General features: G+C 44.3%; 1 protein-coding gene across 6 annotated transcripts in view; it reads left to right on the top strand.

The window, feature by feature from the left end:
• Nucleotides 1-13,876, top strand: part of mrtfba (myocardin related transcription factor Ba) — a 163,753-nt gene that overhangs the window by 122,154 nt on the left and 27,723 nt on the right. For 5 of the 6 annotated variants that reach the window (XM_078418295.1, XM_078418297.1, XM_078418293.1 and 2 more), the window contains 3 exons: nt 2,368-2,443; nt 2,579-2,740; nt 10,863-11,044. In XM_078418295.1, coding sequence (XP_078274421.1) covers nt 2,368-2,443; nt 2,579-2,740; nt 10,863-11,044 — 420 coding nt within the window. The remainder of the gene's footprint in view (nt 1-2,367; nt 2,444-2,578; nt 2,741-10,862; nt 11,045-13,876) is intronic. The other variant, XM_078418294.1, reaches the window with a different exon arrangement.

Genomic DNA, 13,876 nt, shown 5'->3' with positions numbered 1-13,876 from the left:
CTGAAGTAATCTATGACCATTTATTGGTACACGCTTATAGACAACCTGCACTCATCAACCTTCTTGGATACTTCTTCAAAACTCTGTCAAATTTGTGAGACATGATCTCCCACACATAAAGCAGTGCTGACTATCCCTAATCAATCCCTGTCTTTCCAAAGGCATGCATATCTTGTCCCACAGAATCACCTCCAGTAACTTTCCTATCATTGCTATTCAGCCTGCGGGTCTATAGTTCTCAGTTTTTTCTTTACAGCCCTCCTTAAGTAAAGGCACATTAGCCAACCTCCAGTTCTCCTTTGTCTTACCAATGGCTAACGATGATGCATATTTCTTAGCCAGCGCTCCTGCAATTTGCTCTCTAACTTCCCACAGTATTCTTGGATGTACCTGATTTGGCCCTGGAGATTTATCGACTTTCAACTGAGGAATTCATTGCCACAGAAGGCAGTGGAGGCCAGGTCAATTGACATTTTTAAGGCAGAAATAGATAGATTCTTGATTAGTACAGGTGTCAGGGGTTATGGGGAGAAGGCTGGAGAATGGGGTGAAGAGGGAAAGAAAGATCAGCCATGATTGAATGGCGGAGTAGACGTTGGGCCAAATGACCTAATTCTGCTCCTATCACTTAAGAACTTCATACATTTTAAGATGTCCAGCGCCTCCTCTAATGTAATGCGGACTATGCCCAAGACATTCCCAAGTTCCGACATCTTCAAGTCTTGCTCAACAGTAAAAACAGAGGAAAAGTATTCATTGATGAGCTCACCCATCTTCTGAAACTCTATACATTGATGTTCAGTTTTGTCTTTGGTGAGGGGATTGCTCTCTTCTCCCCTCATTTACTCTTTTATCCTTAATATATCATCTCTTTGGATTCTCCTCTATCCCTTTGTGTCAGTTTCTTCTCTTGTGCCCTTCCCCAACAATCCCCTCACCCAAAAGAAAACTGTGGAGCTCAGTGGGTTTCACGGACTAACGGTGTGGGGACTTGGAACATGCAAATATTATATTGGGAAGACAATGTTCATTTAGTTGATTTTACCTAATAATGCCAATGGTATTATGCCAATATAATGCCAATTATAGACACCAAATAATTAAAGCTAGTTAGAAGAAACGTGTTGGAAGTGTCCTATTCCATTTATTATGGACAGGCACCAGTTCATCTCCATTAACAACTGTAAATCCCCCACCGCTCCCCTCCCCCAAGGTGTCCCCCAAGGCTCAGTCCTTGGCCCCCTCCTCTTCATCCTCTAACTGTTCCCCCTTGGTCAATTAATCCGCCGTCATGGTCTCAACTTCCACTGCTTCGCCGATGATATCCAGCTCCTCATCTCCACCAAGTCAATCTCCACCACCACACACTCTACACTGACAAACTGCATCACTGAAATAAAATCTTGGCTTCAATCAAATTTCCTCAAACTCAACTGCAACAAATCTGAAATCATCATCATTGGTCCAAAAACACTCACCAAATCCACCCAAAACTTCATCCTCAATATTGATGGTTTCCCAGTATCCACCTCCCCTCACATCCGGAATCTTGGAATCATCTTTGATTAAACCCTCTCCTTCGACAAACACATCAAACACATCACAAAGACAGCCTTCTTCCACCTCAAAAACATTGCCCGTCTCCGTCCATCCCTCTCCTCCACAGCTGCAGAAACCCTCATCCACGCCTTCATCACCTCCCGTCTGGACTACTGCAACAGCCTCCTCTATGGCGCACCCTCAAAAATCATCAGTAAACTTCAATATATTCAAAACTCCGCTGCCCGTCTACTCACCCACACCCCGATCCGTGACCATATCACCCCCGTCCTTTACAAACTCCACTGGCTCCCCATCCCCCAGAGAATCCAGTACAAAATCCTCCTCATGACCTACAAAGCCCTCCATAACCTGGCCCCATCCTACCTGACTGACCTCCTCCACAGGCACACTCCCACCTGCACCCTCCGATCTGCTGCTGCCAATCTCCTATCCCCCCCCATCCGGACCAAACTCAGATCCTGGGGGGACAGGGCCTTCTCCATCGCTGCTCCCACCCTATGGAACTCACTACCCCAAATCGTCAGAGACTCCTCCTCACTCACCACATTCAAAACATCACTGAAGTCTCACCTGTTCAGTACTGCCTTCAACCACTGAAGGTCACCTCACCTTCTGTCTCCTTTCTCTGTTCTCTGTTCGTTTACTTATTTATCTATTTATTCACTTCCTTACGTTCTTTAAATCCCTGTAAAGCGTCTTTGAGTGTATGAAAAGCGCTATATAAATGTAATGCATTATTATTATTATTATCATTATTATTAAATACCTAATTAGAAGTTAAATTCCAAATTTCTCTTCTTTCAGACTGAGGACTACCTGAAACACAAAATACGGAGTAGGCCAGAGAGGTCTGAATTGGTCAGAATGCACATATTGGAAGGTGAGAAAATATTTGAATCCTGCAGGAAAGCATTTACATTAAGTTTATAATCATATATTGTATGGAGTATTTTAATACTGTATACATGTTTTGTGTTGCAAATTTCTTTCTGTTGTGTATTGGCATGGAGTACAGAGACCTTGGCAGAGCCTTCACTGCAGGCCACTCAGATGAAACTAAAGAGGGCCAGGCTGGCAGATGATCTAAATGAAAAGATAGCTCAAAGACCAGGTCCTTTGGAACTTGTGGAAAAGAACATCCTCCCTGTGGATTCCAGTTTAAAGGAAGCAATTAAAGGCAAGTAGTAACTTACACCACATTTTACTGGGCTTGATTAGAACGGGTGTCTGGGGTTATGGGGAGAAGGCAGGAGAATGGGGTTAGGAGGGAGAGATGGATCAGCCATGATTGATTCATCTTGATGGTCCTATCACTTATGACCTTATGATTGGGGTAGAAAGAAACGGAAGGAAATATTAAATATTGTGGGAAAGAGGTTGAAAAACCACACGTGTCATACAGAAAGACCTAATGAAAATCTACTAATTATACAGTACTTTCCATGTTTACAGCAAATTAAGTACTTTTTATCTTGTAGTCAGGCTGGCAAATAGGCAATACAGAAGTTAATTTGCATAGAGCAGAGTCCTGGCAATAGCAATATAATGATGATGAGATCATTGTTTTCAGTTTTATGAGTTGAGGAATTAATAATACCGAGGACATCAAGAACTATCAGAACTAACACGGCTCCTTTTGTGAACTCTATGGGGCAAGAGCTGCAAGCACATTTTATCTGTTGTATGGAGTAGACTCTGGATCAAAAGTGATCTTGGAGGATTCCAAGGCAAAGAACGATACGATACGATAGAACTTTTTATCCCAGGAGGGAAATTGATCTGCCAACAGTCATAAAACACAAAATACATGAAACATGAAATTAAAGTGACGAGTGGAAAGGATTGGGGATGTGCAAAGATTATTAACTCTTTACATCTCAGAGCTCCTCCCCAACATCCACAGCTACCAGACTTAGAGGGCATCTCCAACACACGATGCCTCAAAAAAGCCACCAGCATCCACAAAGACTCTTCACACCCCTGCAACAGTCTGTTCGAACTCCTTCCATCGGGCAGACGATACAAGGCCTTCTACGCCCGCACCTCCAGACTCAGGAACAGCTTCATCCCCAGGGCCATAGCTGCTATGAACCGGTCCTGCTGAGCCGGATGGCCACAACGCATAGATCAACTTGCACTTTACCCTGTCCAAAACTGTTACAACTGTTTCGTTTCGTTGGGTTGCTGCTGTCTAAATTACTTAAATTATTGCATCGTATGGGAGGCGCATTCCCAATCTCGTTGTACCCCTGGGTACAATGACAATAAAAATATATTGTATAGTGACTACAACAGGAGCAGATTCCACATGCTGTTTTCCCTCTGACTCGCTTTCTAAACAACTTTAGTTTGAAGAATCTCTTGATTTCTCCTTAATTGCTTACCATGATGATCTGAGATTGAAAGGGAGATTTGTACTTCTTGCATTAGCATAATCCCTCTTGTTAAGATCATAGTTACATTTCTCACGCTGGATTCTTCAGCCTATGATACAATTCGCTGCAACCTCCATGGTTCCTATCTGAGTCATACTCACGGAAACAAGCCCTTCAGCCCAACTCCCCCATGCCAACCAAGATGCCTATCTAAGATAGTCTCATCTGCCAGTATTTGGCACATATCCCTCCAAAGTTTTCCTATCCTTGCATCTGTCCAAATGTCTACTAAATATTGTTATTATACCTGCCTCAACAACCTTCTCTGGCAATTTGTTCCATATACTAACCACTCTCTTTATGAAGAAGTTACCCCACAGGTCCCTTTTAAATCTTTCCTCTCACCTTAAACCAATGTCCTCTAGTTTTTTTTTTAATTCTCCTTCTCTGGGGAAACATTTGTTGCATTCACCATATCTATGCCTCTTGTGATTTTTGCACCTCTATAAGATCACCCTTCAGTCTCCTGCACAGCAAGGAATAAAGGTTTAGCCTGCCCAACCTCTCACTTTAACTCAATCTCTTGAGTCTTGGAAACGTTCTCCGAAATTTTCTCTGCACTCGTTACAGCTTAGAGTCATAGAGTCATAGTGATACAGTGTGGAAACAGGCCCTTCAGCCCAACTTGCTCACACCAGCCAACATGTCCCGGCTACACTAGTCCCACCTGCCTGCGTTTGGTCCATATCCCTCCAAACTTGTCCTATCCATGTACTGCAACAAGTGCTGCAGAGAGGTTTTACAAGGATGTTGCTAGGACTCAAGGGCCTCAGCTATAGGGAAAGGTTGGGCAGGCTAGGATTAATTCCTTGGAGCGTAGGAGGCTAAGAGGTAATCTTATAGAGGTTGTAGTGTTGGGGTCATTGCCGGGTTTGATAGTGACCACACCGATACTTGCAGTAGGGTGAAAGCCTATATATTTTATTTACAATGGTAAGAAAGTCTGGAACCGTCAGGGTGCATATGTGGTGGTGATCTCAAGCTTGTCACAGCAACTCAGACCTGGTCTTTGAAGGAGAAGACATGGAGATCTTCGACTGCTCCGTGCTATTCAGTTTGCCTCGAGATGAGGCACTGGTGGTCTTGGGCCTATCCTGGCAGCTCAGCTTTTTTGCCTCCGTGTATGCGTGGGTGCGGTCCCTTGTTTTCCGTTGGCAGGAACAGACATTGGCATCTTAGGCTTGCACCAGCCGTCCAGTCTTGGCTCTGTAGAGGCGCTGGCTTCCCGGCAGCCCAGTCTTGGCCATACAGTGGTGCTGGGGTCTCGGGGTAGTCCCAGTGGCTCAGTCATCCTCGAATCTGGGAAGGGAACACAGCTAACAGGGAGGCTCCCCACTTTACCTACCTTCCTCTCTCCCATCCTTCCTCTCTCCCATCCTTCCTCTCTCCCATCCTTCCTCTCTCCCATCCTTCCTCTCTCCCATCCTTCCTCTCTCCCATCCTTCCTCTCTCCCATCCTTCCTCTCTCCCATCCTTCCTCTCTCCCATCCTTCCTCTCTCCCATCCTTCCTCTCTCCCATCCTTCCTCTCTCCCATCCTTCCTCTCTCCCATCCTTCCTCTCTCCCATCCTTCCTCTCTCCCATCCTTCCTCTCTCCCATCCTTCCTCTCTCCCATCCTTCCTCTCTCCCATCCTTCCTCTCTCCCATCCTTCCTCTCTCCCATCCTTCCTCTCTTTCTTCTCCCTTCTCTCCTCTCTCCTCAGGCTAGAATGCTTCGGTTTTATATGGAGTGGGCTGACAAGGTTCAGGTAGCCAAACTAATAACAGCTAATTGGACCCAGCTATTACCAATGGTGCTGATTGGCCTCCCCTGGCCAGTCAGCTAGTGATAGCGATCAGAAGGAGGCAACACTGTCACAAAGTGTATACAATCACGAAGGGAATAGTTAGGATGAATTACACAGAGCCTTTTACCCAGGGCAGGGGAATCAATCACCAGGGGATATAGGTTTTAAGGTGAGAGGGGAAAGATTTCATAGGAACCCGAGGAACAACTTTATCACTCAGAGAGTGATGGGTATATCAAACAAACTGCCAGAGGAGGTAGTTGAGGCAGGAACTATAACAGCATTTAAAAGTCATCCACGAGTACATGGATAGGAACTGTGTTAAGGGATCTGGGCCAAATGCAGGCAAATGGGACAGGATTAGATGGGGCATCTTGGTCGGCAAGGACAAGATGGACGAAAGGACCTGCATCTCTGCTGTATGACCCTATGTGTGTTTAGTTTAGATTATAGATACAGCATGAAAACCGATGCTCCGTCCCATTGAGTCCACATCGACTATCGGTCTCCCATTCACGCTAATTCTGTGTTATTCCACTTTTGCTTCCACACCCTACGTACTAGAGGCAATTTACAGAGGCCAATTGATTTATAAAACCCACATGTCTTTGGGATGTGGGAGGAAACCCGACCATCCGGAGTAAAAACCAAGAACATGTAAATTCCATACAGATAGCAACTGAGATTAGGATCAAACCCTGGCCTCCGGCGCTGTGAGGCGGCAACTCTACCAGCTGCGCCACTGTGCCACTCCAAAATTATTATTATTGTTATTAATTGCACTCTCTGTGCTCAACTAGTATTGCACATCAAACGTGGGAACCTCCCTGGCTTTATTGAACCATTTCCACACTGAGCAAAATATAAAACTGAAAAGATTATTTTCAATGCAGAATAACGTGCACTAGAAAAAGTGCTTTTTACTCATATCTATATGGGTATCAATGCTGATTTTGTCAGGTACAACAAGAAACGGTTAAGTAATGTTTATAATTAGCAGTTCCAAAATCAACAGCTAATGTAAATAATGTGTCAATACCATTTGAATCTGAATTGAATTTACCATCTGAAGAAGGGTCTCGATCAGAAACGTCACCCATTCCTTCTCTCCAGAGATGCTGCCTGTCCCGCTGAGTTACTCCAGCATTTTGTGTCTACAATTTGTTGAAGCCTTGTTACAAATTAATTTTATGGCTCTTTATCTGTTGACATAAATATTCTTGAGTTTTTATTTAGTTTAGTTTAGAGATAAACTGGAGAGAAACAGGCCCACCGAATCCACACCGACCAGCGATCCTCGCACATTAACACTCTCATACACACACTAAGGACAATTTTACACATACACCAAGTCAATCAACCTACATACTTGTATGTCTTTGGAATGTGGGAGGAAACTGAAGATATCGGAGAAAACCCACGCGGTCACGGGGCGAACGTACAAACTCCACACAGACAGCACCCATAGTTGGGATCGAAGCCGGGTCTCTGGCGCTGCAAGCACTGTAAGGCAACAGCTCTACCGCTGCGCCACCGTGGCCACCCTCAATTTCAATGCCTGGTAGCCATCCGGGTTCTAATATCGTTACCTGGGGTTGCGTGAAGGTTGTTTGTGAGCATATTCTGCTGCATGTGCTGGCAAAGGTTTGTTATATCACATGGACTGGGAAGAATTTGAGGCTGCGTCTGCCCATTGTCTGTGAAGAAAGCCGTCAGTGCTGTGTAATTGGATGCTTTTCCCAGTGATTATTTTACAGTGTGTGAGACAGCAGTCCAGCTGGCATATATAAATAAAGACAACTCTGCTGACATGCTGGTGGAAAAACTTTACTAGTCATGTTACTAATTATAAAGTGAAACTTCTGACCAGAAATAACTTAAAAGCAAAGTGTGGCTGTTCCTTCTTGTCATGTCATTCTTCCAGTACAGCTTTCAATACTAAATAATAATTTCACATTTTTCTGAACACAGATTCTTAATGTAAAAACAGTGCAATTGGTAGGAAAGCAATCGGTTTCAATAGAACCCATTAATTAGGTCAGTGGTATTCAGATTAATAAGTTATTTTAATGTAAGTATTTATGATGGGAAACTATCAATTAATATGTAACTGGATCTTGTACATATCTCTTGCATTGCTACTCAAATAACTAGAAACTGCACCGATACAAATAGATTTATGACAGCTCAGACCAAAATGAGTTTTAGAATGAGTGGCGGTTGCAAAACACAGTGTGAACACTTGTAAATGGAAAAACATTGAGAAATTTATGCATTTGTACTTGCAAAATGTAATCACTAGATTTTGTACTTAATTAAGTTTAATATTTCTCAGATATAGTTATGAAAAGTCACATACCATTTTAAATGGCAAATTGAAAGCTATTCAGTTGTGGTATGTTGACCGTTAAAATGCTGAAAAGCGATTCAAACATCACTACGTTCTTCATCTTATGAGAAATATCTGTGGGAAATAATCTGGGTAAGTCAGGCAAACACATTGATTTATCCAGAAGATTAATATAGTGGTGCTGAGTAACTGAGCGCCTTGACAATGTATACAGTTCAAATTTCACTCATTATTTTTGAGGGTGGTTCATAAAACAGAACAGAGAAAAGTACAGCACAGGAACAGGCCCTTTGGCAACACAAGGTCTGTGCCAAATATAATGCCACGACAAACTAATCTCACCTGCCTGCATATGATCCATATCACTCCATTCCCTGCAAATCATCCGGAATTTTTCTAACAGAGGGTTTATAGTAAAACACACCCAAATTAATTAGAATCATATTTGTTTGGTGGCAAAAACAAGGAGGCAGATTATTATCTCAAAGGTGTCAGGTTAGGTAAGGGGGAGGTGCAGCGAGACCTGGGTGTCCTTGTACACCAGTCACTGAAAGTTGGCATGCAGGTACAGCAGGCAGTGAAGAAAGCTAATGGCATGTTGGCCTTCATAACGTGAGGATTTCAGTATAGGAGTAAAGAGGTTCTTCTGCAGTTGTATAGGGCCCTGGTAAGACCACATCTGGAGTATTGTGTACAGTTTTGGTCTCCTAATTTGAGGAAGGACATCCTTGTAATTGAGGCAGTGCAGCATAGGTTCACGAGATTGATCCCTGGGATGGCGGGACTGTCATATGAGGAAAGATTGAAAAGACTAGGCTTGTATTCACTGGAGTTTAGAAGGATGAGAGGGGATCTTATAGAGACATATAAAATTATAAAAGGACTGGACAAGCTAGATGCAGGAAAAATGTTCCCAATGTTGGGGGAGTCCAGAACCAGGGGCCACAGTCTAAGAATAAAGGGGAGGCCATTTAAAACTGAGGTGAGAAGGACCTGTTTTCACCCAGAGAGTTGTGAATTTGTGGAATTCTCTGCCACAGAGGGCAGTAGAGGCCAAATCACTGGATGGATTTAAGAGAGAGTTAGATAGAGCTCTTGGGGCTAGTGGAATCAAGGGATATGGGGAGAAGGCAGACACGGGTTACTGATTGTGGATGATCACCCATGATCACAATGAATGGTGTTGCTGGCTCGAAGGACCGAATGGCCCCCTCCTGCACCTATTTTCTGTTTATGTTTGATTGGATTTACTCCGCTTCTTAAATGTTTTGAACCTAATTAAGTATTGTGGACTACTCTGTACACTTCAGTTAAATTTTGCCCCAATCATTTCTACTCTACATTACCCCTACCCCCACCCTGCTAGATATTAATCAAACATGAGATACTGACAAATATTTAACCTTTTGTGCAGAGCCTCCCAAATTGTGGCTCATTACCTCAAAAGGCTTGTAATTTAAGAGCCACTTTAAACCCACCACATTGCCTTGAATGTCATGCCTTTTTCTCGGTCATGCTGCTTCAATAACCCATTGCGTTTGTAACCTACCTCTCGCCCTGCTTGCTATGTGCCCCGATTGAAATCTGCAAAAGTCACTTGGAGAGAAGGGAGGAAGTGAAGGCCTCCTATCTGCCTTCAGTTCACTATACATACATGCTCACTCAGCTGCTTAATTTGAGCTGACAGTAAATCCTTTGGGTTCAACTAATCCAATCAGCTTTGTCTCTAAACGTGATATGTCCAGTCATTATATGCTTACTGCAATCGAATGACTAAGGTTGGCGTGACCATAGTCTGGAGTGGAGACAAGCTAAATTAAAAAGTTTCCATTGTCCTACAGACTAACAAAACTCCCAACAGGAAGCTTGTTGGGAGTGAATGGCAACATTGCACAAGAACGATTGAGAAAGCATTGGAGCAATGTTGCATCCGTGCTTGACACTGCCTCTCTTAAAATCAGAGTCAGAAGCTTTGGGGAAATTAATGCAGGCCATATATAACATCGCATTCCAGTACTGGACATCACATAATCTATGGATAGTTTCTATCTCTGTGATTCTGCTTATTTCTTCCTTTTTGGACCAGTTACAGGCTTAAACAATGTATCTGTGAATTTATTATCCAATTACAGAAAGGCTATTGAGCTGTCACATCCAACAGCACATAAATAAATTATTTGATCATCATTACATAGCTATTTGTAGAATCTTACACTGTGCTAGTGATTTTGTGGTGTGATTGCTGCTTTGTTTTGATTGAATTCTGCAGTCATGTCAAATCTCAAATATTAAAAGACAATTGTTTGGAAAACTCTTGGTAAAGAGTCCTGAAACCTTGGGAACCAATTGTTGTCCTGTCTCAACTCATTAAATCACCATGGATTTGGTCAGTAGATATCTTGGCCCCTTTGGTTTTAAGGGCATTCTGGTTATATTTAATTTATGGAAGGCTTGACTGATGAATGTATATTTGAGAAACCAGTTGGCATAATTTGGGAGAGAATTTTAGCAGATGTGTCAAACAAAATTATGCAGCTTTCGAGCAGTGTTTCAGCTTTGAGATGGTTGCCAATAAATAAAAATATAGTATAATAAATGGCAAATATTTCTGCACTGACAGTTTTGTTTAGGAAACGGTCCACTCAATAAATAAGAAACACTTCCTGGTTTCCACTTTGAAGACCATGTTGCGTAAATGAGGTACTGATATGTATTTATTTTTGCAGTAGGACAGGTCCATTACCCCAAAACAGACACCTTCTCAATGGATGAAGACAGCAGCGATGCCTTGTCCCCAGAGCAGCCTGGGAGCCAGGAGTCACAGAGCTCAGCTCCTTCTCCAGTGGAAGCCAAAGTGAATGAGCCGTCGTCATCCTCATCCTCACCTGTACCAAACACCATCATTCAAGTGAGTGCTCCATCATCTAGTTGGGGAGTGAATAAAAAAGGTTGGGTGTGCAGACCACAATGTGACAACAGGGAATCACTGTTTTTGTCTTTATACTCTCAGCTCGCGCCACGCAATTGCACAGAGCACTGATTCCTCATAGAATTCCTGCTCCTGGAATATAAAATCTCAAGTGTGCGTACTAGAAACAAGGAACCACTGATGCTGGTTTACAAAACAAGACACAAAGTCCTGGAGTAACTCCGTGGGTCGGACAGCATCTCTGGAGAACATGGATAAGGGGGGTGTTCTGGGTCATGGTCTCTTCTTTAGACTGAATGTACAGGGGAGAGACAAAGCCCGGCAGGTAATAGGTTGATTCAGGTGAGGGGGAGGTTTTGATAAGCAGATGGTTGCACAAAGGCCAGAGATGAAAAGACAGACGGTACGAGACAAAAGGATTGAAGAATTGATCATTGTGAAGCTAGAGGGAGGAATGTAGGTGGAAGATAGGTACTATTCTTATCTTTAAAGGGACACCCGCTCAAACGGCATACCCTTGTGCTGAAAACCTAACATGAAATCTTGTCCTCCGTGCTGTGGTAGGTTAGGTACCTGGCACAAAATCCTCAGCAAAGGCTCATGCCTTGAGGTGGGTGAGGTGGCCAGTGAGGGTTGGTCTTGGGCAGCCCAGTGCAAGCAGTGCAACTATTTAGAATTGAGATGTGCTCAAGGATGCACTCTGGCTAGCGCAATGATCTGGGGAATGAGGTCTGGCTGGCACCAGGAGCTGGGGAATGAATGGCTGGCACCAGGAGCTGGGGAATGAGGTCTGGCTGGCACAATGATCTGGGGAATCTTTGGCTAGCACAATGAGCTGGGAATGAGCTCTGGATTGCACCATGAGCCAGGATCTTGCTGGAGAATGGCACTAGCTGCTCCAGGTGCTAATAGACTGCCCAGATCCTACAGTCTCTCTGACCTCATGTTCGATGTGAGAGAAGTCGATGCCACCCTCTATCTTTGTTTTCCCACACTGTTCTCCCCAGCTAGGAGATTTCCCGATGGTGACAGGCTCAACAGCAGTCACAGAACATTGACTTTGTTAGTGTAGAGATATTTGAGCTGGAGAGAGCTATATAAACCATACAGTACATCTATACAGGAGGCATCACAGGGTCAAAGTGAACCTGCTAACAGGCACTTACTGGACACAGATACAGAGAAAAACATAACTGATATGGCACATATGAAACATGCCAAATAGCTCACATATTTAAAGCTGGCAGTCTGGCAGCTCCCTGCAGATTGTAATTGGCTCATTCACGGATGCAGTGAGTGCCTCTGAAATGACCTTTTGATAATTAAATTAATCCTGTGCTGACTTGCTTGTTCTTTGCTCTATCATTTCTTGAGTTGATCAGGGTCATAATATTGTCCATTGCAGTGTTGACAACCTGATCCACAATCTCAACGGTCAAATGGGTATTTGAGAATAGATATGAGATAGAGGGCAGATCTGATACTGACACTTTCAACACACTGAATCTTATACCAGCTGTCACATGAAGCATAGAAATCTTATAACAGACTAGACCAAGTGGACCCGTTGGGCCCAAACCTCTCCTATATTGGTGCAGCACCCTCTCCTCCCCCCCCCCCTCCCTCTCCTCTCTCTCCCCCCCTCCCTCCCCCTTCCCACTCCCCCTTCCCGCTTCCCCCCCTCCCTCTCCCCCTCTCCCTCTCCCCCACTCCCCTCTCCCCTTCCTGCTCCTCCCCCTCCCCTTCCCCTCTCCCTCCCCTTCCCCTCTCCCTCCCCTTCCCCTCTCCCCTCCCCACACCCCTCTCCCCTCCCCCCACCCCTCTCCCCCCTCTCTCCCTCCCCTTCCCCTCTCTCCCTCCCCTTCCCCTCTCTCCCTCCCCCTCCCCTCTCCTCCTCCCTCCCCCCCTCCTCCCTCCCCCCTCCTCCCTCCCCTCCCCCCTCTGCCTCCCCTCCCCCCTCTGCCCCCTTCGAATGTTGCACCACCCCCAGAAGGAATGCAAAAGCAATAAACAATTTTTGCTTGAACATTGTTCCAATTTTAAACAACTGTGCATGTATAATCCCAGGAGCACATGGTTCTTTCTCTACGGGGTAGATTAATGCATACGTCAATGGGACCCATGTCCTGGGCATCTGGCCTCTTATGGCCTCGATTTAAACAGTGCAGAAAGGATTCATACAATCACTGGATCACTTGGATATTTTGCAAAATTACTTGCTTTTGTACTAATTCAGTGTCTTCAACAGGCTTATTCCATGAAATGTCTCACTCCACTATCCTAATTCAGTGGATTGAGACAGATGAGGAGATAAAGGAGTGGCCAATGGAAATGTCTGTTACAGATTAACCACAACCCAATCTATTCTTTCCCACCACCACTGACAAAAAACAGCCTCCATCTCTTCATTTATTTTTGTCCCTTTTTCCCCCCCGTCAATTCCAGCCTGAAGAAGGATCTCGACCCGAAACGTTATCTATTCCTTTTCTCCAGAGATGCTGCCTGTCCCGCTGAGTTACTCCAGCATTTTGTGTCTATCTTTGGTTTAAACCAGCATCTGCTGTTCTTTCCTTCACAAGACCAAGTGTGGTGTTCCTCCAATTTTCCTCCTCTGACAAATCTTTGCCAGAGGTGCCCCCGCCCCATTTGCAACTTCATGACTGTCACCCTCAGTCTTGGCCACAATCCTCAGGCAACCAATGTCTCAGAGTCTGAAAGGAATACCGATTTTCTGAAAATCTTCAAGCCTTGAAATTTGCAGCCAAGTCCCAAAGTCATTATTGATGCTTATTGTTGTGTTCTTCTGGTATA

The sequence above is a fragment of the Rhinoraja longicauda genome, chromosome 21, assembly GCF_053455715.1.
Source record: "Rhinoraja longicauda isolate Sanriku21f chromosome 21, sRhiLon1.1, whole genome shotgun sequence".
Classification (NCBI taxonomy): domain Eukaryota; kingdom Metazoa; phylum Chordata; class Chondrichthyes; order Rajiformes; family Arhynchobatidae; genus Rhinoraja; species Rhinoraja longicauda.
The sequence above is the reverse complement of the archived record's forward strand: the minus strand, read 5'-3'. Positions and strand labels throughout refer to the sequence as shown.